The sequence below is a fragment of the Panthera pardus genome, unplaced genomic scaffold, assembly GCF_024362965.1.
Source record: "Panthera pardus isolate Hobbes unplaced genomic scaffold, ASM2436296v1 HiC_scaffold_7, whole genome shotgun sequence".
In the NCBI taxonomy this organism is placed as follows: domain Eukaryota; kingdom Metazoa; phylum Chordata; class Mammalia; order Carnivora; family Felidae; genus Panthera; species Panthera pardus.
The window spans coordinates 20,575,260-20,600,416 of record NW_026527002.1 but is presented as its reverse complement, the minus strand read 5'-3'; the positions used below and the strand labels follow the sequence as shown (position 1 = coordinate 20,600,416).

General features: G+C 35.7%; 1 protein-coding gene across 1 annotated transcript in view; it reads right to left on the bottom strand.

The window, feature by feature from the left end:
* XKR9 (XK related 9) overlaps positions 1-25,157 on the bottom strand; it is a 38,075-nt gene that overhangs the window by 725 nt on the left and 12,193 nt on the right. The window contains exon 3 of the mRNA XM_019453248.2: positions 8,056-8,276. Within this exon, the coding sequence (XP_019308793.1) occupies positions 8,056-8,276 (221 nt within the window). The remainder of the gene's footprint in view (positions 1-8,055; positions 8,277-25,157) is intronic.

Genomic DNA, 25,157 nt, shown 5'->3' with positions numbered 1-25,157 from the left:
TGTTATAGGAATAATAGTAGCAATATCAAATTACTATATGCCATACATGCTTTATCTGTATATATGCATGCCCACAAACATGTCAGGTACCTTATATATTCATTTCATCTAATCTTTGAAGTAGATATTAATATTCCCATATTACATATGAAAGAATTGATGCTTAGAGAATATACATATTACTTGACTCAAGTCACACAGCTAGCAAGTTGCAGAGATCTGAAGCTAAATCTGCCTGAGGGTTCCAAAGTTGGTTTACTTAAATGCTACATTAGACTGCTTTATAAAATTTTAAATAAATTCACTGCACAAATCTTATTGAGCAACTTATATAATGAAAACTGCACACTCTAGAAGTTCTCTAAGAGACTACAGTTACAGTCCTAGTCTTTCCAGTCTTTTTGGCTTTGACCTTGGACATATACCTAATTCTCCAAGAGACAGCAAGATGGGGGATGGGGGTAGGAAGGGAAAGAGGAAAAGAGGGATGTTAAACAGAAAATTTAATGTCAGTATAAGGTATCAACAAGCTTAATTTCCATTTCTATAAGACGAATCAAATGAGCAAATATATTCTAAAACTTACAAATTTCTATAGGTTTGACATCTTTGTCCCATTTTTTTCCCCCAACAAGTAACAGAAGAGTAAGTTCATTACTACTGTAAAAAGGTATGCCATTAGCCCCATTGCCAAAGCTGGGAACTTTAACAGAACTGAAAGCAAAGACATTAGAGAATTAGAATTTAAAGCAGACTACAGAATGCTATTCCTTCCCATTTAGCCTCATTGGAGGTCTATATATTATGATAAAAAGGCAGACTTAAAATAAACTGACCTATTAAGGAGGATTATGATTATAAATGCCTTTGTCTACCCTCCTGGTTTTACCATATTCCACTCTGGACCACACAATTAGCTGAACTTTTTTTTTTCTTCTTTAATTCAAACATATTTTAATTAAAGCATCTCTTTCCCCTAAATTTTGTTTTTTTCTAATTAGTTTTATCTTCTACCAAATACATATACATAACAATTGAACAAATAAACAAAAACAAATTAATACACATATATAACTTAAAAGTCAGTAAGTACTATAGAACTTATAAGAAAAATACCCTGTTCTACCCCCCTCCTCACTTCTCAGTCGCAACCCCCAGAAGAAATCACTATCAATTTCTAGTTTTTCTTCTGACACTTATTGCCATATTTGCAAGTAAAACACACCTATTCTATTTCATAATTTATCTGCTTTAGACAGTGCTTACTGATTTCCTATTTGGAAAGAGGAAAATTTAGCACATAGACACATATATGCACATGCTCCTTGCATTTTTCTCTCCCTCCATCTGCCCAACGGAGTAACATCACAATTTTTGGTAAAAGTCTATATTCGGTGTTTATCTTACTATAACTACATAAGTAGAGCTTTTTTTTTTTTTTTTTTTACTGCTCAGCCAAGTATTACATTCATTATATTTTCTTTCCTTTAAAACTGCCCATTGCTCCTTTACTTGTTTAGTTTTTTATAAATTTATTAATATTTCTTAGGAAAATCTTCAAATTAATTAATAAAACTCCCCTATGGGGGCGCCTGGGTGGCTCAGTCGGTTAAGCTTCCGACTTTGGCTCAGGTCATGATCTCATGGTCCATGAGTTCGAGCCCTGCGTCGGGCTCTGTGCTGACAGCTCAGAGGCTGGAGCCTGTTTCAGATTCTGTGTCTCCCTCTCTCTGACCCTCCCCTGTTCATGCTCTGTCTCTCTCTGTCTCAAAAATAAATAAACGTTAAAAAAATTTTTTTTTAAAAACTCCCCTATATATATCTATCAGTTCTTATTTTTTTAAGAATATAATCCTCCTGGTCTAAGGTGGTTGTTCCCAAGGTTTGCTTCCTGCCTTCCAAGAACTTCCCTTCACTTCTCTTCGGTGTTGACTTCTGTTTCCTGTTCTCATGTTTCTTTCTCACTTTATTCCCATGTTTTTACCAAGCATTCTCCAGATATTCCTGAGAGAAGCTGCATCTAAGCAAAAATTTTTAAGACCATGTATGCCTCAAAATGTCTTTACTCTACCTTCAAATTTGATACACAGTTTTGCTAGAAATAGAATTGAGTGTTTAAAAATGTTTTCCATTAAAATTCTAAAGTCATTGCTCTATAAGCTCTAATTTCAAGTACTAGGGTTAAGAATTTCAATGCCATTCAGTTTCTCTATCCTTAAGTAATTTTTTTTCTCTCAAATCTTACAGAAAGTTATCTTTATTCTTGCTTCTCTGAATGTTATAATGATGGGCTTGGTATGCCCATTTTTATTCATGCTTTCAATCTAATAACCCACATCCTTCAGTGATATGCTATTTTATTCTTCGGTGGTTTCACTACAAATCACAATATGCATATCAAATATATCAAAGTTATAAGTTAATGCTCTACCTCAGAGGTGGATTTACAACAATGGTAATGAAGCTTAAATTTCAGGGACTCACACTTGCCCAGGTTCCTTCCAAGCCTAGCAAAGCCCTAGCAATGTGTTCACTTTGTCATGTATTTTTATAAGATTCAGGAAAATAAAACATTTTAATTGAAGTTGATTAAAATCCCTGTCTCTACCCCTACTTACTCTCTCTTACATTTTCCCTTGCTGTATTGAAGTAGTTGTGGGTCATTTTGGAGATCTGGCTAAAGGGAAACTGAGTTGAGAATACATTAAGTGTAGGTCTGAGGGACATGTTTATAAGATCTGTTTCAATAATTAAGATTAGTAAGTGACAGAGCTAGAATTCTGTTTGCCTGATTTTAACACTTCACTAGATTGCCATCAACAGGCCTTTGACTATGTAGCAGGAAGGCATGATGATCTTGCCTCATCCAGTAGACGTTATTAGTTTGACACTACTTCCCATTTCTTACTAATCTATATGCTCTAACATATTTTTCTTGTAATTTAGCTAATGTAACACTATATTATACTCTACCCAAACTGAATTCCTTGTCTTTGCCAAACCATGTCTTTGCCTATGTATTTCTCTCAGTCTGAAATGCCCTTGCCCAATTACACATACACAGATCCTTATTAATTTCTTTTTGATTTGACATTATTGACACCGGTGAAGAAAACCTAAGACTCTCAATATTTACTGAGACATCAACAATAAACTAATGTTGTCAATTCACACTATCTAAAATTAGTTACTTCATCTAAAAAAATTGTATATACTCTGATATTATAGCACATTATTGACAAAATTGCCAGGGTTTTTCCCAAATTTAACAATCAAAAAAATATGCATATTATTAATAATCTGTGACATTGAATGAAGCTTTTCTAAGTTAAAATAAAAAACAAATTTCAATCAACTATGCTAAAAATCGGATTGAAATTTTCTGTTCTCTCCATAAATATTATAAAATGATAATCAAATCAAGTCAGTCAGAGAGTACATGCCAAAAAATTTAGAAGAGTATCAAAATAATAAAAACATATTACTTTTTTCTCTCGTGAAATTTATAGTATTTGTCACCTTTCTTACATCTGTAATTTACTACAATTTATTTTATTTTTTAAAAATGTTTACTTTTGGGGCGCCTGGGTGGCTCAGTCGTTGAGCCGCAGACTTCGGCTCAGGTCATGATCTCGCGGTCCGTGAGTTCGAGCCCTGCGTCAGGCTCTGTGCTGACAGCTAAGAGCCTGGAGCCTGTTTCAGATTCTGTGTCTCCCTCTCTCTCTGACCCGTTGGGCTCTGTGCTGACAGCTCAGAGGCTGGAGCCTGTTTCAGGTTCTGTGTCTCCCTCTCTCTGACCCTCCCCCGTTCATGCTCTGTCTCTCTCTGTCTCAAAAATAAATAAACGTTAAAAAAAATTTTTTAAACGTTTACTTTCATACCTTTTATGGACTGAACTGTGGTCCTCCAAAATTCATATAGTGAAGCCCTAACCCTCAGTGTGACTCTGTTTTGAGATAGTGCCTTAAAGAAGTAATGAAGGTTAAATGAGGTCACATGGGCATGGCTCAAATCTGATAGGACTAGTGTCCCTATAAGAAGAAGAAGAGACACCAGAGAACTTTCTCCACACAGAGGAAAGGCCATGTGAGGACACAGCAAGAAGGTGGCCATCTGCAACCCAAAGATAGAGCCCTTACCAGAAACCAACCCAAATGACACCTTGATCTTAGACTTCCTGTCTCCCGAACTATAAAAAATATATATTTCTGATGGTTAAGCTGTGAAATTCTATTATGGAAGCCTACACAGACTAACACAATACCTAATTTGTTTACATATTACATTCTTTTTCTTAAATAGGGTCTTTCTAAATGTTTTAGTTTTACACTTCAAAAAACCCAGATCTACCTTTGCTTTACCTTTTTTCTGGACTACACAAGGAATTTAAAACACTTTAACTCCATTATCTTTTACTGGACTTACACATTTTTGCTGTTTTATACTTTCATTCTATCTTTTTCTTAACCACATAGTATTATTTTCCTTTTATACAATCTTAATGTAGATTTACCCACATATTTACTATTTTCTTTCCTCTTTATTCCTTCTTGCATTTCAGAACACCTCCATTCTGTATGAAGTACATTCTTTGGAATTTCCTTTAGTGAGGATATGCTAAGGTATGAATTTCTTTCTACTTAGTTGCTTGTGAGATAAAGGGCTTCCTGAACCTGTAGGTAAGTGACTCTCATCAGTTCTGAAATTTTTTCAGCCATTAACTTCTCAAATACTGCCTCTGTTCCATTCTTTCTCTCTCCTTCCCAGACTCTGTTCAGATGTATATTAGACCTTCTCATCTCTTCTTCCATGTCTCTTAATATCTCTTACATATTTCCCATCTCTTTGTCTCCGTAAACTATAATCTGGATAATTTCTTCTGATCTAGCTTTGACTCACTAATTGTCGATACAGTTGTGTCTTATCTAAGTTTTCATTTTCAATTCTTAAAATTTTTAATTCTCAAAAATTCTGCTCTTTTGTCAAATACACAATTCATTTTTTTTAATTTTTTTAATGTTTATTTATTTTTGAGAGAGACAGAGACAGAACATGAACAGGGGAGGGACAGAGAGAGAGGGACAGGGAGACTGAAGCAGTCTCCAGGATCTGAGCTGTCATCACAGAGCCTGACATGGGGCTCAAACCCACAGACTGGGAGATCATGACCTGAGCTGAAGTCAGACACTTAACCAACTGAGCTACCCAGGCACCCCTACACAATTCATTTTTTATAGCTTCCTATTCCATATTTTCAAGTTCATCATTTACCTCTTTCAACATAATAGGAAGTATGTCATACTTGGCAACCATTAATTTCCAATATCTAAAGCCTTACTACATACATTTTTTTCTATTTCTGCTGATTCTTACTCATGATGCCTTATTCCTTCTAGTGCTATAAATTATTGTAAAACATTCATTCTCCTTGGAAAACTGTGAAAATTATTTGAGGCCTAAGAGAAAGTGAATTCCTCCAGGGAGGATTTATACTTGTTTGTGCTAGACAGGGTCACTATCAGTCTGGGACCATTTTAACCTATATTCATAGGTTATAGGCTTTTATTGGTTTGTTTTTGGGGGTTTTTTTGCCTTGTTTTGTTTTTTGGACTAACCAAAGGTGAGAATTTTGATTGCACAATTGTTACAGTGTTATGTTTACCTTCTCTACTCGGCACCAGGCAATATTCCTTGCTGTCTCTTCAAAGTAGAGAGGGAGGTAAGTAACTTCACACTTTTATCTTGAGGAGGGTACCTTTTGGAGTACCAGTTTTACAGATTAGAATTTTCTACCAGATGTCCTTCCCTTGTGAGGACTCTGAGTTTTGTCTTCAGTCTTCCCCACACTGGAAGCTATTGAAACTGAATCTATTATTTATAGGTTTGGTTAAAACCTCCAGGTATGCCTTCAAAGTCTTACTTAACCCTGCTGTGTTCCCACTTTCACATATTTTGGCTTGTTGTATCAGATTGTTTTATGGCTTTAGGAAGGCTTTTGAAAACATTTATCCAATTGTTTTACATATTTTCAGAGAGAGGATTAATTCAAGTAATTTTGCCTTTCAGTGGTAGGGTTTATTTAAATAATCTGAGTTTTCCATCTGCTTTCCATCTTCTAAACATTTGTTGATATTTCTAATCTGCTATTCTACTCTGCATTCTCTTTGTCCTTGTGGGTTTAGATTGTTTTTACTCCTTTACTCTCCTTTTTAGTATAATTTCAGGAAAGTGCAAAGATAAAGAATATGTTCAGTCTTCTGAAGTACTTCTATATATAACCTGATTATTTTTTACATTTTGAATTATTCTTCCTGATTGTCAAAACAATATGTGATTTCTGCAGAAAATTTTTAAATTCAGAAAAGTATAAAGAAGATTAAATAAAATCACTCATAACCCTACTACCCAGAAGCAGCCACAGTTAACATTTTTGCATATTTTCTTCCAGACATTTTTATATAATGATTTCTTTGTATCCTTAAAAGTATGCTGATAGAAAATTTCATACTGCTTTTTGCCTAAATTTTATTTTAGAATTACTTTCTTGTCATCAAAAGTTATCTGTAAGTACTATTTCTAGTGGCTATATCATTTTTTATACTAACAGTCTACAATAAGTTATTTACTAATTCCACTGTTAGCCAATTAGGTTTCTCATTTTTTGCTATTTTTTACTAACACCTCAACTTCTTATTTCATGAAGAAACTAAAGGATGAGGATAGAACCGTAACATATAGCTAGCTGTCACTGGAACCCATTGTTGGTCTGGATGCTGTGTACTACTCAAAATCATCAGAAGATCCACCATAATATAGGCTGTAAGTTCTAAATATTGATCTTCCAGCTTCAGGAACTATATGATACAGAACTTTTAAGCCCAAACCCACAAAGTCTTTGTATCACAAGGAATAAAATGTCTCATAAGTAGGTTCTCTTCAATGTCTTACTATCAAAGTAAAGGTAAAAACATTAAAAGGGGCTGCAGTCTAGAGGTTTATGGGAAACCAGAAACAGGAAGCCTGGGAGAATGAACGGATCTCATGGGTGACTCTACCATAGAGAGAACTCCAGGGAAGATGATAATCTGTTCCTCTGAGATGAATCCATGTCTGCACAGAACAATAGTCATTATTGAAAACTGGGTCTATTATTTAGCAAGTAGGTTTTTTTAATATCTAAATTAAATACCTAAAAAGGTTTTTTTTTAATGGAAATACCAAATTCTGGAAATTCCCAGAATTTACCCTATGAATAAACTTCACACATGCAAAATGATGGCTACATAAGATTACTCATTGTAATTTTACAATAGTAAAATATTAGAAACAACCTAAATTAACATAAATATGGGACTTGTTAAATAACTCGTTGTACATCCATAATTTGTAATCTTTTTTTTTTTTTTTTAATTTTTTTTTTTCAACGTTTATTTATTTTTGGGACAGAGAGAGACAGAGCATGAACGGGGGAGGGACAGAGAGAGAGGGAGACACAGAATCGGAAACAGGCTCCAGGCTCTGAGCCATCAGCCCAGAGCCTGACGTGGGGCTCGAACTCACGGACCGTGAGATCGTGACCTGGCTGAAGTCGGACGCTTAACCGACTGCGCCACCCAGGCGCCCCCATAATTTGTAATCTTATACAGATAATAAAAATGAATGAGGGAGCTCTTTCTGTACAGATATGGATAGATTTCCAACACATACTGTTAAGTTCAAAAAGCAAAGACAGATTTTATGTTTACCATTTCTGTAAAAGAAACAATAGGAAAAAAGGATATAGGCTTTTTAAAATTTTTTCTGAAAGAATCATCAAAAAATTGACAATAATAGTTTCCTTTCTGGGCAGATGAAAAGAAGGAATGGGAATAAGGGAGAGCGAGAATATGTCTTCATATACTTTTTGATACTTCCACAATGTACTTCTTTTCAAAAAAAATGAATAATTCTAAAAAGAAAAAATATAAGAAAAATTCTAAAACCTGCCAAAGAGCTGTGTAGTTGACACAAGATCTCAGTGTATTCATTTAACATACGGTGTGAGGAAAGACTTACACTGAGTGAAATTTGCTTGACCATGCTCCAGAAGGGTGTAGAGCTGCAAAACAAGTTGTGGGCAGCCTTCCAGGTAGGTCTCAAATAGCCTGAGCATGCTCAAGTCAGTCATTCTATCTATAACTTCTTTATGCTGATCAATTTGTTCTTCCATGAAGTTATCAGTTTTGCTGCTGTATTTGAAAGCCACATGATAACCTTTTTTCAAGGCAAACCAATACCTGTAAAAACAAACATTTATCTCCAGTAATATATTATTTATAAGTGTATGTTAATATACATAATAATTTTGGAAAAGGTAACATGTTTAAGTATAGAATTTTCATACAAACTTTGTCTACTACAAAATTTCTTTCAATTCTGAATATTTCATAGTGGCTATATTGAGATTCAGACTCCATAAACTTTAACTGCATGTTTGATTTGTAGGTGTATGCTAGCACACATGTTAAGCATACATGATCTCAATTCATCTTCACAGTAATTATAGGAAATGAGTAGGTATTATTCCATTTCACAGATGAGAAAACTATGGCTGAGAATGTTAGAGTGATTCACTGAAAGTTATGCAGAGCGTAAGAGGCAGACATAGACTCCAAACGTAGATCTTAAGATTCCTAGTCTTAACCACTACTTTCTGAAAGACAAATTGCAATTTTCAATTCATGCGATTTATCTTAAATACAAGACAGATGCATGGTTTTATGATAATGTCAAGGTTGAAGATAAGACTGAACCTAGCAAACAATTACTCAATATCTGCAAAGTGCTAGCCTCTTTGACCACTACCACCCTAAAAAATATGTAATGTCTCAAAGACTTTTAAAACATTCTTGCTCAAGCTCCTCTTTTTAAAGAATTTTAAAATGAACATGATTTTTCACCATGCAAGTAAAACTAATAACAAAACATATCGAGACACTTATTTAGAAGAAATTTGGAGCTAGCAACAAGGCAACCAGGATTCTAGCCCAAAGCTTATCAAAACTCTTTATCTATTCCTCAGTTTCCTCATATATAAAATAAGGGCAGTGATATATACCTTCTTTCAACCTGCCTCTTCTGTCAATTTTTCCCATTTCAGTAAATGGTACCAACATTTACCATGCTGCTCAGACCAAAAACATGGAAATAATTTCTAACTCCTTTCTTTTTCTCACAACCTAAAAAAATTCCTCACCAGGTTCTCTTGGTTCTTGGTTCTAACTTCAAATATATCCAAATCTAAACACATCATCACTTCCACCGCTTCAATCCTAGTTTAAACAGCCAACATCTCCAGTCTATATTACTTCAATAGTTTCATAACTGGGCCTTCTGATTCTATTGCTCCCAATGCATTCTACTCCATAGATAGCATCTAGGTTGAACCTGTTAAACATAGTTCTGATGTCACTCTGCTCAAAATGTTCCAATGATTTCCATCAAACTTAGAAAAAAAACAAAGTCTTACCACTTTCTACATAGCCCTTCATAATCTGCCTCACATGCATTACTCCCGCTACCTTTCCATCATATTTTTCTCACACTTTTGGTATTCTCTTCTTGCTATTTTTTCCAATGTAAAGGCTTTATCTTTGCTACCCGCCTCTGCCTGGAACTCTTCTGGGCAAGATGTGGCAGACGCTGCTCCAGGAAGCTCTACACACGTGTGGCACCATCTCCTGTGAACACCCATGGGAGGTCATGCCCGATCTCTACTTCTACAGAGATCTTGAGGAAACTGGAAAAAAGAAGCAGGCTACTGCTGAAAAGGATGTGACCAAAGAGAAATTTTAGGGTGAATGGACTGCTCCAGCTCCTGAGTTCACTGCCACTCAACCTGAAGTCGCAAAATGGTCTCAAAAAACTCAGGTGCCCTCAGTACCTATTTAGCAATTCCCTATGGAAGACTGGAGTTCTCAGCCTGCCACTGAAGGCTGGTGTGCAGCTCCCACTGGTCTGGCCACTGAATGGGAGGAACAATCACTGAGTGGTCTTAAGCTGCTCTCCCACAAACTCTTACAACAGAAATAAGGCTGACCAAAAAAAAAAAAAAAAGTTCCTTAAAAACCAAAAATGTTTAAAAAACAGAAAATTTACTAATTTACTCCTTAACTTCATTCAGGTCTCTACTCAAATGCTACTTCCTCATAGAAGTCTTTCCAGGTCACACCATCTAAAGTAGTAGTACTCCCCATCATACTCTCTTTATCCTGTGGTGGTGTTTTTTTATCGCCATTTGACATATTATTTTTATTTTTACCTCCTCACAAAAATGAAATCTACATGAGCAGGGACTTTATTTATTGCTATATCCTAATCAACTAGAACAGCTGGTGCATAGTAGGTTCTCAGAAAATATTTATTCAATGAATGAATAACTGAAAGCTCATGACATTTTTCCCATAAAGATAAAGAGACAGTAGATAGGAAAGAACTTTGAAAAGCTGGAAGTAACACACAAATATAAGATATTGCTATTGTAAACAAGATGTATGCATAAATGGATATACAAAGATTCATTATGTGGCCAACAGCAGTATATTTTTACCATTACAGTTTTAAATACCACGGTCTATTATATTCAGTGTGGGCTAGATGCCAGGTTTACAAAAATGACGAAGGCGTGATCTCCCTCTTCAATGACCTTACAGCCTAAGTAAGTAATCACTATATCAGTAATCACATAAAATGTAAATGGATTAAACGCTCCAATTAAAAGAGAATGTTGGAGCGCCTGGGTGGCTCAGTCTGTTAAGCATCCGACTTCAGCTCAGGTCGTGATATCGCGGTCCATGAGTTCGAGCCCCGCGTCGGGCTCCGTGCTGACAGCTCAGAACCTGGAGCCTTCTTCTGATTCTGTGTCTCCCTCTCTCTCTGACCCTCCCCCAATTCATGCTGTCTCTCTCTGTCTCAAAACTAAATAAACATTAAAAAAAAATTATAAGAGAATGTCAAGGCACTTGGGTGGCTCAGTAGGTTAAGTGTCCTACTCTTGATCTCAGCTCAGGTCATAATCTCACAGTTCGTGGGTTTGAGCCCCGTTGATGGCACAGAGCCTGCTTGAGATTGTGTCTTTCTCTCTCTCTCTCCCCCTCACTACTCACTCTCTCCCTCCCTCTCTCAAATTTAATAAACTTTAAAAATTTTAATTAATAAGTAAAAGATATTGTCAAACTGGATAAAAAATAAAGATTCACCTTAGGTGATTTGGAATAGACACTTTTTTTTTATATGAAATTTATTGTCAAATTAGTTTCCATACAACACCCAGTGCTCATCCCAAAAGATGCCCTCTTCAAGGCCCATCACCTACCCTCCCCCCCACCCCCCATCAGCCCTCAGTTTGTTCTCAGTTTTTAAGAGTCTCTTATGCTTTGGCTCTCTCTCCCACTCTAACCTCTTTTTTTTTCCTTCCCCTCCCCCATGGGTTTCTGTTAAGTTTCTCAGGATCCGCATAAGAGTGAAAACATATGGTATCTGTCTTTCTCTGTATGGCTTATTTCACTTAGCATCACATTCTCCAGTTCCATCCACGTTGCTACAAAGGGCCATATTTCATTCTTTCTCATTGCCACGTAGTACTCCATTGTGTATATAAATCACAATTTCTTTATCCATTCATCAGTTGATGGACATTTAGGCTCTTTCCATAATTTGGCTATTGTTGAGAGTGCTGCTATAAACATTGGGGCACAAGTGCCCCTATGCATCAGTACTCCTGTATCTCTTGGATAAATTCCTAGCAGTGCTACTGCTGGGTCATAGGGTAGGTCTATTTTTAATTTTTTGAGGAACCTCCACACTGTTTTCCAGAGTGGCTGCACCAGTTTGCACTCCCAACAGTGCAAGAGGGTTCCCGTTTCTCCACATCCTCTCCAGCATCTTTAGTCTCCTGATTTGTTCATTTTGGCCACTCTGACTGGCATGAGGTGATATCTGAGTGTGGTTTTGATTTGTATTTCCCTGATGAGGAGCGATGTTGAGCATCTTTTCATGTGCCTTTGGCCATCTGGATGTCTTCTTTAGAGAAGTGCCTATTTGTGTCTTCTGCCAATTATTTCACTGGATTATTTTTCGGGTGTGAAGTTTGGTGAGTTCTTTATAGATTTTGGATAGCCCTTTGTCTGATATGTTATTTGCAAATACATTTTCCCATTCTGTAGGTTGCCTTTTAGTTTTGTTGGTTGTTTCCTCTGCAGTGCAGAAGCTTTTTATCTTCATGAGGTCCCAATAGTTCGTTTTTGCTTTTAATTCCCTTGCCTTTGGGGATGTGTCAAGTAAGAAATTGCTGTGGCTGAGGTCAGAGAGGTCTTTTCCTGCTTTCTCCTCTAGTGTTTTAATGGTTTCCTGTCTCACATTCAAGTCCTTTATCCATTTTGAGTTAATTTTTGTGAATGGTGTAAGAAAGTGGTCTAGTTTCATTCTTCTGCATGTTGCTGTCCAGTTCTCCCAGCACCATTTGTTAAAGAGACTGTCTTTTTTCCATTGGATATTCTTTCCTGCTTTGTCAAAGATTAGTTGGCCATACTTTTGTGGGTCTAGTCCTGGGGTTTCTATTCTATTCCATTGATCTATGTAGACACTCTTTTTTAATAAATTTTTTTAGTGTTTATTTTAGAGAGAGAGAGAGAGAGAGAGACATAGCACAAGCGGGGGAGGGGCAGAGAGAGGGTGACACAGAATCTGAAGCAGGCTCCAGGCTCTGAGCTGTCAGCACAGAGCCCGACACGGGGCTCAAACTCACAAGCCATGAGATCATGACCTGAGCCGAAGTCAGACGCTTAACTGACTGAGCCACACAGCCACCCCACAATAGACACTCTTTAAACATAAATATACAGATAGTTTGAAAGAAAATTAGAAAAAAGTAGTTGGTAGGGTTATATTAATATCTCAGACAAAAGAGACCTCAGATCAAGGATTATTACCAGGGAAAAAGAGGGTCATGTCAAAACGATGTAAGAATAAATTCTTCATGAAGACATCTGTGTGTACCTAATATTGGAGCTTTAAATACCTGAAGCAAAAATTATCAAAAATAAAGGGAGAAAAAGACAAATTCATAATCTTAGTTGAGGATTTTAACATGCATCTCTCAGTAACTGAAAGAAAAAGGCCAAAAGAAAAAATCAATAAGCATACTGAAGATTTTAATAACACTATCAGCCTAAACGCCCTAATTTACATGCATAGAACACTGCACCCAACAATAGCAAATTATAAATTCGTTTCAAATGCACATGGACTATTCACCAAGTTAGACTATATGCTGAGCCTTAGAAGAAGTCTCAATAAATTTGAGAAGGCTGAATCATACAAAGTATGATTAAATGAGAGATCATCAACAATAAAATATCTAGGAAAATCCCCAAATATTTAGAGTTTGAGGTAAAAGATCCAGACCCTAAAGTTTCATAAATATTGCAACCTAGGAAATTTGAACATTACTAAAGGACATGTCCCTAAAGAGTTTCAGATAGAAAATAAATAAGAAAGAGGGTTCAACTATTTAATGACCATTTGAGAAACTCTATAAAGAAGGGTGTAGGGATCCGTGGGAAGGAAGAGACTCATCACCCACTGTATTCTGTTTTATACAATTTGAACTTTTTTTTACAATGTATTCAAAAGGAGCAAAAATAAATTCCATATTTTAAATAATTCAAATGTCTTTCATGTATCTATCAAAGGGAAAGTCTCCTTTGACAAAGAAAAAGATTTTATCACAAATCATACATAAAATGGAAATGCGAAAGGGTCATCTAATTTATATTCTGAAAAGTGAAACATTTTTTTCCACAGACCCCTGAGCAGTAACAGCATACTTACTAACAACAGGCACTTATATCTAATAAATAATTCATGTTGATATTCCTTGTCTTTCATCTACCAACACAAACTCAATTTAGCTATCCTATAAGGAAATGAATCCATAATTCAGTATGTCTCAATTTTTTCTCTATTTAGTCTGGACAAACCCTGGGATAATTTGCCCATTTTTACTGTTTTAATTTTTGCTTATTTCTATTTGTCTCAGTATTCTACCACTTCTTACACTAACTAAAACGCAAAGAAAAAGAAAGACAAAAAGAAGGAAGAGTTTTTGTTTATCTAGCTGGCAGGCATTTTTCACTAAGAGCCAATCTAATTCAACTTTTTCTTTTCTTCTTTTGTTTAATTCTTTGAGCAGGCAAAATACATAATTCAAAAATCAAAAAATACAAAAAGTTATTCACTGAAAAAACTTCTTCCCACTCCTATGGCCCAACTACCCAGTTTTTACCCTCCCCTATGACCACAAGAATTCACTGTTACTGGTTTCAGGCATACCTTTCTAGAGTTTGTTAATGTATATGCAAGCAAAAACAAGCATATAAGCCTTTCACCACCTTCTTTTACACAGATTGTATCATATCATACTTACTGCCTGCACCTTGTCTTTTCACTTAAAAATATATCTTAGAGGCACCTGGGTGGCTCAGTAGGTTGAGCATCCAACTTTGGCTCAGGTCATGAACGCATAGGTCATGGGTTTGAGCCTCGCGTCGGGCTCTGTGATAATGGCTTAAAGCCTGGAGCCTGCTTCAGATTCTGTGTCTCCCTCTCTTTCTGCCCCTCCCCTGCTCACACTCTGTCTCTCTCTGTCTCTCTCTCTCTCTCTCTCTCTCTCTCTTACTCTCTCTCTCAAAAATAAATAAACATCAAAAAATTAAAATATATATATACATATATACATATACACATACACACATGTATATCTTAGATAGTCTTCAACAAATGGTGCTGGGAAAACTGGACAGCAACATGCAAAAGAATGAAACTGGACCACTTTGATACACCACACACAAAAATAAATTCAAAATGGATGAAAGACCTAAATGTGAGACCAGAAACCATCAAAATTCTAGGTGGTAACTAACCTCTTTCACATCAGCCATAGCAACTTCTTTCTAGATATGTCTCCATAGGCAAGGGAAACAAAAGCAAAAATAAACTATTGAGACCTCATTTAAAAAAAAAAAACCTTCTGCACAGTAAAGAAACCAATCAACAAAACTAAATGGCAACCTACAGAATGGGAGAAGATATTTGCAAATGACATAACTGATAAAGGATTAGTAACCAAAACATATAAAGAACTTATCAAACTCAACATGCCAAAAAACAAATAATCCAGTTAAAAAATGGGCAGAAGACATGAAAAAACATTTTTTCCAAAGAAAATGTACAGATGGCTAACAGACACATGAAAAGATGCTCCACATCACTCATCATCAGGGAAATACAAATCAAAACCACAATGAGATACCACCTCACACCTGTCAGAATGGCTCACATTAACAACTCAGGCAACAACAGATGTTGGTGAGGATGCAGAGAAGAGGATCTCTTTTGCACTGCTGGTGGGAAGGCAAACTGGTGCGGCCACTCTGGAAAACAGTATGGAGGTTCCTCAAAAAGTTAAAAATGGAACTACCCTATGATCCATTAGTTGCACTACTAGGTATTTACCCAAATGATACAAAATACTGATTTGAAGGGATACATGCACCCCAATGTTTATAGCAGCATTATTAACAACAGCCAAATAATGGAAAGAGCCCAAAGGTCCACTGACTGATGAATGGATAAAAAAAAATGTGGTGTGTGTCTGGGGTGCGACACACACAGACACACACACACACACAATGGGATATTACAAAGCCACAAAAAGAATGAAAACTTGCCATTTTCAATGACATGGATGGAGAGTATTACGCTTACCTAGAGAGTATTATGCTAAGTGAAATGAGTTAGAGAAAGACAAATATCATATGATTTCACTCATGTAGAATTTAAAAAACAAAACAAATAAACATATGAGGGGAAAAAAAGAGAGGCAAACCAAGAAACAAACTATTAACTATAGGGAACAAACTGATGGTTACTGGAGGCAAGGTGGGAGGGGGGACATGGGTTAAATAGGTGATGGGTATTAAGGAGGGCACTTGTAATGAGCACCAAGTGATGTAGGTAAGTGATTAGTCACTAAATTCTACACCTGAAACTAGTATTACACTGTATGTTAACTAGATGGAATTTAAATAAAAACTCAGAAAAAATACATCTTGGAGATCTTTTCATTTCAGTACATAAAGTACTTAACATTCTTTGTAATAGCTATGAAGTACCCCATTGCCTTGGATATACCATAAACTCTCCCAACAGACATTTATTGAAACTGTTTCTATTATTCGCCTTTTACAAAAAAAAAAAAAAAAGCTATGACTGAAAATTGTGTTCATATGTGTAATTTTACATGTATGCAAGTATGATAAATTCCCAGAAGAGGAACGTCTGGCCAAAAGGTATATATATACATTTGAAATATAATCAAATTGCCTTCACAGGGATTGTACCAATCCATCCTCCCACCAATGAAATATAAGAGTACCTGTTTTCCCATGCCTTTCCAAGAGAGTATATTATCACTTGGATTTTTGCCAATATGGTAAGTGACAAACATCTCAGTGAACTTTTAGTTGGCATTTTTTTAATTATGAACAAGGCACAGCATCTTTCACATAATTTAAGAGCCACCTGCATTTCCTTTTTTTATGAAGTATCTTATTCTTTTCCCATTTTTCTATTGGAAATTCCCATTTTATACAGGCAACATAATGGCAATAAATTCATATCTTTCAGTACTCACTCTAAATGTCAATGGACTAAATGCTCCAATCAAAAGACACAGGATAACAGAATGTATAAGAAAACAAGATCCATCTATATGCTGTTTATAAGAGACCCATTTTAAACCTAAACAAACCTGCAGATTGAATGTAAGGGGATGGAGAACCATCTATCATGCTAATGGTTGCCAAAAGAAAGCTGGAGTAGCAACACTTATATCAGACAAACTAGATTTTTAAATAAATATTGTAACAAGAGATGAAAAAGGGCATTATATCATAATTAAGGGGTCTATCAAGAGGATCTAACAACTGTAAACATTTATGCTCCAAACATGAAAGTTCCCAAATATATAAATCAATTAATCACAAACATATAGAAACTCATTAATAATACTATAATAGTAGGGAAATTCAACACCCTACTCACAGTAATGGACAGATCATCTAAACAGAAAATCAACAAGGAAACAATGGCTTTGAATGAATGGACTGGATGGATTTAACAGATATATACAGAACATTTCATCCTAAAGCAGCAGAATACACAGTCTTCTCCAGTGCACATGGAACATTCTCCAGAACAGATCATATACTAGGACACAAATCAGCCCTCAAAAGTACAAAAAGATCAAGATCATACTGTGCATATTTTCAGACCACAATGCTATGAAACTCAAAATCAACCACAAGAAAAAATCTGGAAAGATAACAAATACTTGGAGACTAAAGAACATCCTACTAAAGAATGAATGGGCTAAGACGTTAAAGAGGAAATTAAAAGTACATGGAAGCCAATGAATATGATAACACCACAGCCCAAAACCTCTGGGACACAGCAAAGGCAGTCATAAGAGGGAAGTGTATAGCAATCCAGGCCCTCCTAAAGAAGGAAGAATGATCTCACACACACAACCTAACCTTACACCTTAAAGAGCTGGAAAAAGAACAGCAAATAAACCCCAAAACCAACAGAAGACAGGAAATACTAAAGATTAGAGCAGAAATTGATGCTAGTGAAACCAAAAAAGCAGTAGAACAGATTAATGAAACCAGGAGCTGGTTCTTTGAAAGAACTAACAAAATTGATAAACCCTAGCCGGTTTGATCAAAAAAAAAAGGAGAAATGACCCGAATAAATAAAATAAAAAATGAAAGAGGAGAGATCACAATCAACACTGCAGAAACACAATAAGAGAATATTAAGAGTAATTATATGCCAATAAATTTAGCAATCTGGAGGAAATGGACAAATTCCTAGAAACATATATATTACCAAAACTGAAACAGGAAGAAATAGAGAATTTGAACAGACCAATAACCAGTAAAGAAACTGAATTAGTAATCAAAATCTCCCAAAAAGCAAGAGTCCAGGGCTGGATGGCTTTCCATGGGAATTCTACCAAACATTTAAACAAGACTTAACTCCTATTCTTTTGAAGCTCTTCCAAAAAATAATGGAAGGAATATAATAATGGAAGGATAATAATGGAAGGAAAACTTCCAAACTCATTCTACGAGGCCAGAATTAACTTAGTCCCAAAACCAGACCCCCACTGAAAAGGAGAACTACAGACCAATTTCCCTGATGAACATGGATGCAAAAATTCCCAACAAGATACTAGCCAACCAGATCCTACAATGTATTAAAAGAATTATTCACCATGATCAAGTGGGATTTACAGCTGGGATGCAGGGCTGATTCAATACCCACAAAACAATCAATATGATACATCACATCAATAAAATAAAGGACATGTACCACATGATCCTCTCAATAGAGGCAGACAAAGCACTTGACAAAATACAGCATCCTTTCCTAATAAGAACCCTCAAGAAAGTAGGGATAAAATTATCATACCTCAAGATCATGAAAGTCATATATGAAAAACCCACTGCTAATATCATCTTCAATGGGGAAAAACGGAGAGCCTTCCCCTTAAGGTCAGGAACATAACAGGAATGTCAACTCTCGCCACTTATTCAACATAGTATTGGAAGTCCTAGCCTCAGCAATCAGACAACACAAAGGAATAAAAGTCATCAAAAATGACAAGGAGGAAGTCAAACTTTCACTCTTTGCAGACAACATGAAACTCTATGTGGAAAACCCAAAAGATTCCACCAAAAAACTGTTAGAACTGATGCATGAATTCAGCAAACTTGCAGGATATAAAATCAATGTACAGAAATTGATTGCATTTCTATACACCAATAATGAAGCAGCAGAAAGGGAAATCAAGGAATTGATCCCATTTACAATTGCACCAAAAACCATAAAATACCAAGGAATAAACCTAACCAAAAAGGTGAAAAACCTATAAATTGAAAACTATAGAAAGCTTATGAAAGAAACTGAAGAGGACACAAAAAAATGGAAAAAGATTCCATGCTCCTGGATAGGAAGAACAAACGTCATTAAAATGTCAAAACTACCCAAAGCAATCTACATATTCAATGCAATCCCTATCAAAATAACACCAGCATTCTTCACATTCTTCACAGAGCTAGAACAATCCTGAAATTTGTATGGAAACACAAAAGACCTTGAATAGCCAAAGCAATCCTGAAAAAGAAAATCAAAGCTGGAGGCATCATAATTCCATACATCAAGCTTATCACAAAGCTGTAATCATCAAGATAGTATGGTACTGGCACAAAAACAGACACTCAGATCAATGGGACAGAACAGAGAACCCAGAAATGTACCCACAAACGTATGGCCAACTAATCTTTGACAAAGCAGGAAAGAATATCCAATGGAATAAAGACAGTCTCTTCAGCAAGTGGTGCTGGGAAAACTGGACAGCGACATGCAGAAAAATGAACCTGGACCACTTTCTTACACATAAAATAAAACAAAAAAATAAACATACACAAAAATAAACTCAAATGGATGAAAGACCTAAATGTAAGACAGGAAGCCATCAAAATCCTCAAGGAGAAAGCAGGCAAAAACCTCTTTGACCTCGGCCACAGCAACTTCTTACTCAACACGTCTCCAGAGGCAAGGGAAACAAAAGCAAAAATGAACTACTGGGACCTCATCAAAATAAAAAGCTTCTGCACAGTGAAGGAAACAAGCAGCAAAACTAAAAGGCAACTGACGGAATGGGAAAGGATACTGGCAAACAACATATCAGATAAAGGGTTAGCATCCAAAATCTATAAAGAACTTCTCAAACTCAACACTCAAAAAAAAAAAAAGATCCAGTGAAGAAATGGGCAAAAGACATGAATAGACACTTCTCCAAAGAAGACATCCAGATGGCCAACCAACACATGAAAAATACTCAACATCATTCATCATCAGGGAAATACAAATTAAAACTACAATGAGATACCACCTCACACCTGTCAGAATGGCTAACATTAACAACTCAGGTAACAACAGATGTTGGTGAGGATGTGGAAAATGAAGATCTCTTTTGCACTGCTGGCAGGAATGCAAACTGATCTAGCCACTCTAGAAAACAATATGGAAGTCCCTCAAAAAACTAAAAATAGAACTACCCTACAACCCAGCAATTGCACTACTAGGTATTTATCCAAGGGATACAGGCGTGCTGTTTCAAAGAGGCACATGCATCCCAATGTTTATAACAGTGCTATTGACAATAGCCAAAGTAAGGAAAGAGCCCAAATGTCCACTGACGAATGAATGGATAAAGAAGATGTGGCGCATATATATATATATATATATATACACACACACACACACACACACACACACACATACACACACACACATATACATATAGTGGAGTATTACTCAGCAATCAAAAAGAAAAATCTTGCCATTTGCAACTATGTGCAATTAGTCAGAGAAAGACAAATACCATATGACTTCGTTCACATGAGGACTTTAAGAGACAAAATAGATGAACGTAAGGGAAGGGAAGGAAAAATAATATAAAAACAGGAGGGGGACAAAACATAAGAGACTCTTAAATATAGAGAACAAACAGAGGGTTGCTGGAGGGGTTATGGGCTAAATGGGTAAGTGGCATCAAGGAATGTACTCCTGAAATCATTATTGCACTATATGCTAACTTGGATATAATTTTAAAAAATGAAAAAAATGAATAAAAAAAAAAGAAAATTCCCATTTTCTTATTCTATTTCTATTATATTTTTCTTTTACTTTTCACTTCACAAGCTCTTTAAATATTAGAAGACTAGGATGCCTGGGTGGCTCAGTTGGTTGAGCGACTGACTTCGGCTCAGGTCATGATCTCACAGTGTGTGAGTTTGAGCCCTGCATTGGGCTCTGTGCTGACATCTCACAGCCTGGAGCCTGCTTCAGATTCTGTGTCTCCCTCTCTCTGCCTCTTTCCCACTCATGTTGTGTCTCTGTCTCTCAAAAATGAATAAACGTTAAAAAAATTTTTTTAAATATTAGAAGACTAGCCCTTTGTCTGTTATAAGCTGCAAATATTTTTCTTCCCTGTTAATGTTGCCTTTTCTTTTTGCTTTGCTTTTGTTTTTGCTGACTTGGGGAATTTTTGTTTTTGCTTATTGACATGCATTTTTATAGGTCAAACCTATAATTTTATGGCTTATGGGTGAGTTATGGTTAGAAAGTTCTGACTCCAAGGCTATAAAGAAATTCTCCCATGTTTTCTTATAGTACTTTTTTTTTTTGCTTTTTTACATTAACTATTTATTCAATTGGAATCTATCCTGGTGTTTGATAACTTACCCAGAATATAATCCATAACATGCAATCTTAAATTATCCCTACTCTAAAGTTAATCAAAACTTTACTGTTCTAATGCCGCATATACTTGCTATTGTTTCCTCTTCTAGTCTGGTATATTTCTACAATCTGTGGTCTTTACATGGCATACAGACAAAAACACCTCTTTTCTTATCCTTGTGGTTTGGATTTGGAGGGGTAGGGAGTAGTGCTACCCTGGAAACAAAAGTCTTCCAATTTATCCTTTCATATGTTCTTCTGTCTAGCAGGAATTAGAACACATATTTTCTCACATAAAAGACTGGGAGGCTGAAGACATAAACTGCAACATTTTAAAATTCTCCCAATACCCACCTGTATGTTTCTATCAAGCTACTTCTAAAGAGTTCACCTTTATCACTGAACAAGCTAAACCCTTTTCAAGACCATGTGCCATCCTAGGTTATGAGCTAAGCCTGACTTTTATATGAAGGTCCAGTCTAATTATAATTCACATATGCTTTTTTCCCCCAAATGGCTACCCAGTTCTCCCAACACACCTAACGACAAAGCAAGAAATCATTAAGAATGTAGAATTTCTATGTGATACTATCAACTACATTTACTAAATTTCATTTATAGAATACTACAACTAACAACAACAGAACACATATGTTTCAAGTACACATGAAATCATAACGATGGACCATATGTAGGACAGTAAAACAAACCAAAATAAATTTCAAAAGATTGAAATGTCAAAAGTATGTTAGCTAATAATGGAATTAATTAGAAATCAATATTAAAATATCTACAGAACACCTGAATACCTGAAAAATTATTTAAATACAGCCTAACATTTGGGTAAAAGATGAAGTCACATGGAAAGCAAACAGTTTTTGAACTGATTGATAATAAAAGCACAAACTATCAAAATGTCTGGAAAACAGCTAATTCAAAGGTTTGGAAAATCTTTATAGCTTAAATACTTTTATTAGAAAAAAGAAAGGGTTAATAGTAATGATATAGGTTTTCACAGAAATGAACTACAAAAAGAGGGGGAAAAAAGCCCTAAACACATAGAAAGAAGACAACAATAAAGATAAAAGCAAAAATCAATAAAATAAGTAAGAGACAAACATAGAAAAAACAAAGTCAAAATCTGGTTCTTTAAAAAGACATTAGACACTGATAAATTTCAAACAAGACTGCTGTGGGGTGGGGAGAGGTAAAGAACACAAAATGCCAATATCAGGAATAGAACAGGTGACAGCACTAAAGAGCCTATAGAGAGCAAAACTACAATAAGGGAATATTAGGAGCAAGTTTACACCAATAAACTGAACAACTCTGATGAAATAGAAAAATTTCCTGAAAAACACAACTTACTAACACTGACAAACGATCAAACAGAAAATCTGAATAAATCTAATTGTTCTAAAAAATCTACACACATTAACTCCATCCAATACATTTTTTCTAACATTTATGGAAGAAATAGCACCAGTCTTATACTAACTCCTTCAGAAAATAAACAAAGAAGGAACACTTTCCAACTTGGGTTATGAGGCTAGCATAAAACTATCTACAACCTGCCAGTGAGGGGTGCCTGGTTGGCTCAGTTAAACATCTCCTGAGTTTGGCTTAGGTCAGGAGATCCAGCCCTGAGTCCAGCTCTGCACTGACAGTGTGGAACCTGCTTAGAATTCTCTCTCTCCCCCTCTCTCTGCCCCTCCCATCCTCCTTCCCTCCCTCCCTCTCTCTAAGTAAATAAACATTTTTTTAACTAAATAACAAAAAATAAAACCCGCCAATGACATTAAAGGAAAATTGTAGGGCGCCTGGGGGGCTCAGTCACTTAAGTATCTGACTCTTGATTTTTGGCTCAGGTCATGATCTCACAGTTGTAAGATCAAGTCCTGAATCAGATTCTCTCTCACCCTCCTCCCTCTGCCCCACTTGCACACATGTGCACACTCTCCCTCCCGCACCCCCCACCAAAAAAGGAAAAGAAAATTGTAAAACAATTTGTTGTAAAACAAATATCCCTTATGAGCATGGACACAAAAATGCTTGATGAAATATTTGCAAATGAAATTCAGCAATGTATTAAAAAAATCAAGATCGATTAGGGTCTGTCCCAGGAATGCAAAGTTGGTTTAATAGCCTTAAATCAATCAATGAAAAATGAATTAATGAAAAACCATATGATCTCAACAGGTACAAAAAAATATTTGACAAAATTAAACATCAATCCACAAAAATAAATCTCTCAAGATTATTAAAAGAGAATGAAATCTCTTTAATCTGATAAAGGGCAGCTATGAACACCTTGCAACTAACACCAAACTTAACGGCCAAAGATTCAACACTTTATCCCTGAGATCAGAAACAAACCAAGAATGTCACTGTCATCACTTCTATTCAATATTTTACTGGAAGACCTAGACAGAGAATGATGCAATACAAAAGATAAATAAAAGGAATAAGCATTTTTAAAAAGGAAATCAAACTATTCTTATTTGTAAATGACATGATGATTAACACAGAAAATACCAAGAAACCAAACAAACAAAAAATTGACTATGTGAGTTCAGCAAGTTCTTGGGAGATTAAGTTAAAAAAAAGATCAGTTGTATTTCTACTCAGTGGAAACAAATAATTGAAAAATGACATTTTAAAGACAATGCCAATTATAATAGCTGGAAAACTGATTCAAATTTATGTAGAAATACAAAGGCCCTAAAATAGACAAAACAATTTTGAAAAAAAACATAATGAATATATGACTTCAAGACCCAACTATATGTTGTCTAGAAGAAACCCAGTTTTGACATAAAGACACATACAAATTGAAAGTAAAGATATGTCAAGAGAATGAGAAGACATGCTAAAGATTGGGAGAAAATAATTGTAAAAGACATATGATAAACAACTGTTATTCAAAATATATAAAGAACTCTTAAAGCTCAACAATAAAAAAATGACCTGATTAAAAAAATGGGCAAAAACCTGAATAGATACCTCACCTGAGAAGATACATAGATAGCAAGCAAGCATATGAAAACATGCTCCATATCATATGTTATTAGGTAAATGCAAGTTAAAATGAGGTATCACCACCCACCTATTAGAACGGCCAAAATCCAGAATACTGACATCAAGTACTGGCAAGAATGTGGAGCAATACAAACTTTCAATCACTGCTGGTGGGAACAGAAAATGGTACAGCCACTTTGGGAAATAGTCTGGCATTTTCTTACCAAATTAAACATACTTAGAGCACCTGGGTGGCTCAGTCAGTTGAGCGTCTGACTCTTGATCTCAGCTAAGGTCATGATCTCACAGTTTTTGAGTTTAAGCCCCATGTCAGGCTCTGCACTGATGACATGGAACCTGCATAGGATTTTGTCTCTTCCTCTCTCTGCCCCTCCCCCACTCATTTTTTTCTCTCTCTCAAAATAAATAAACTTTAAACACACACACACACATACTCTGTTTAAAAAAAAAAACAAAAAACTTACTCTTACCATATGATCCAGCAATACATACCAGTTCCTTGGTATGTATCAAATTAGTGAAGATTTATGTCCACACAAAGCCTATACATGAATACTCACAGTAACTTTATTCATAATTCCCAAAACTTGGAAACTAAGATATACTTCCTTGGGTAAATGGATAAATAATCTGTGATACATTCAGACAAAGGAATATCATTTAGTGCTAAAAGAAATGAAGAGATACAAAAGAATGTTAAATGCCTA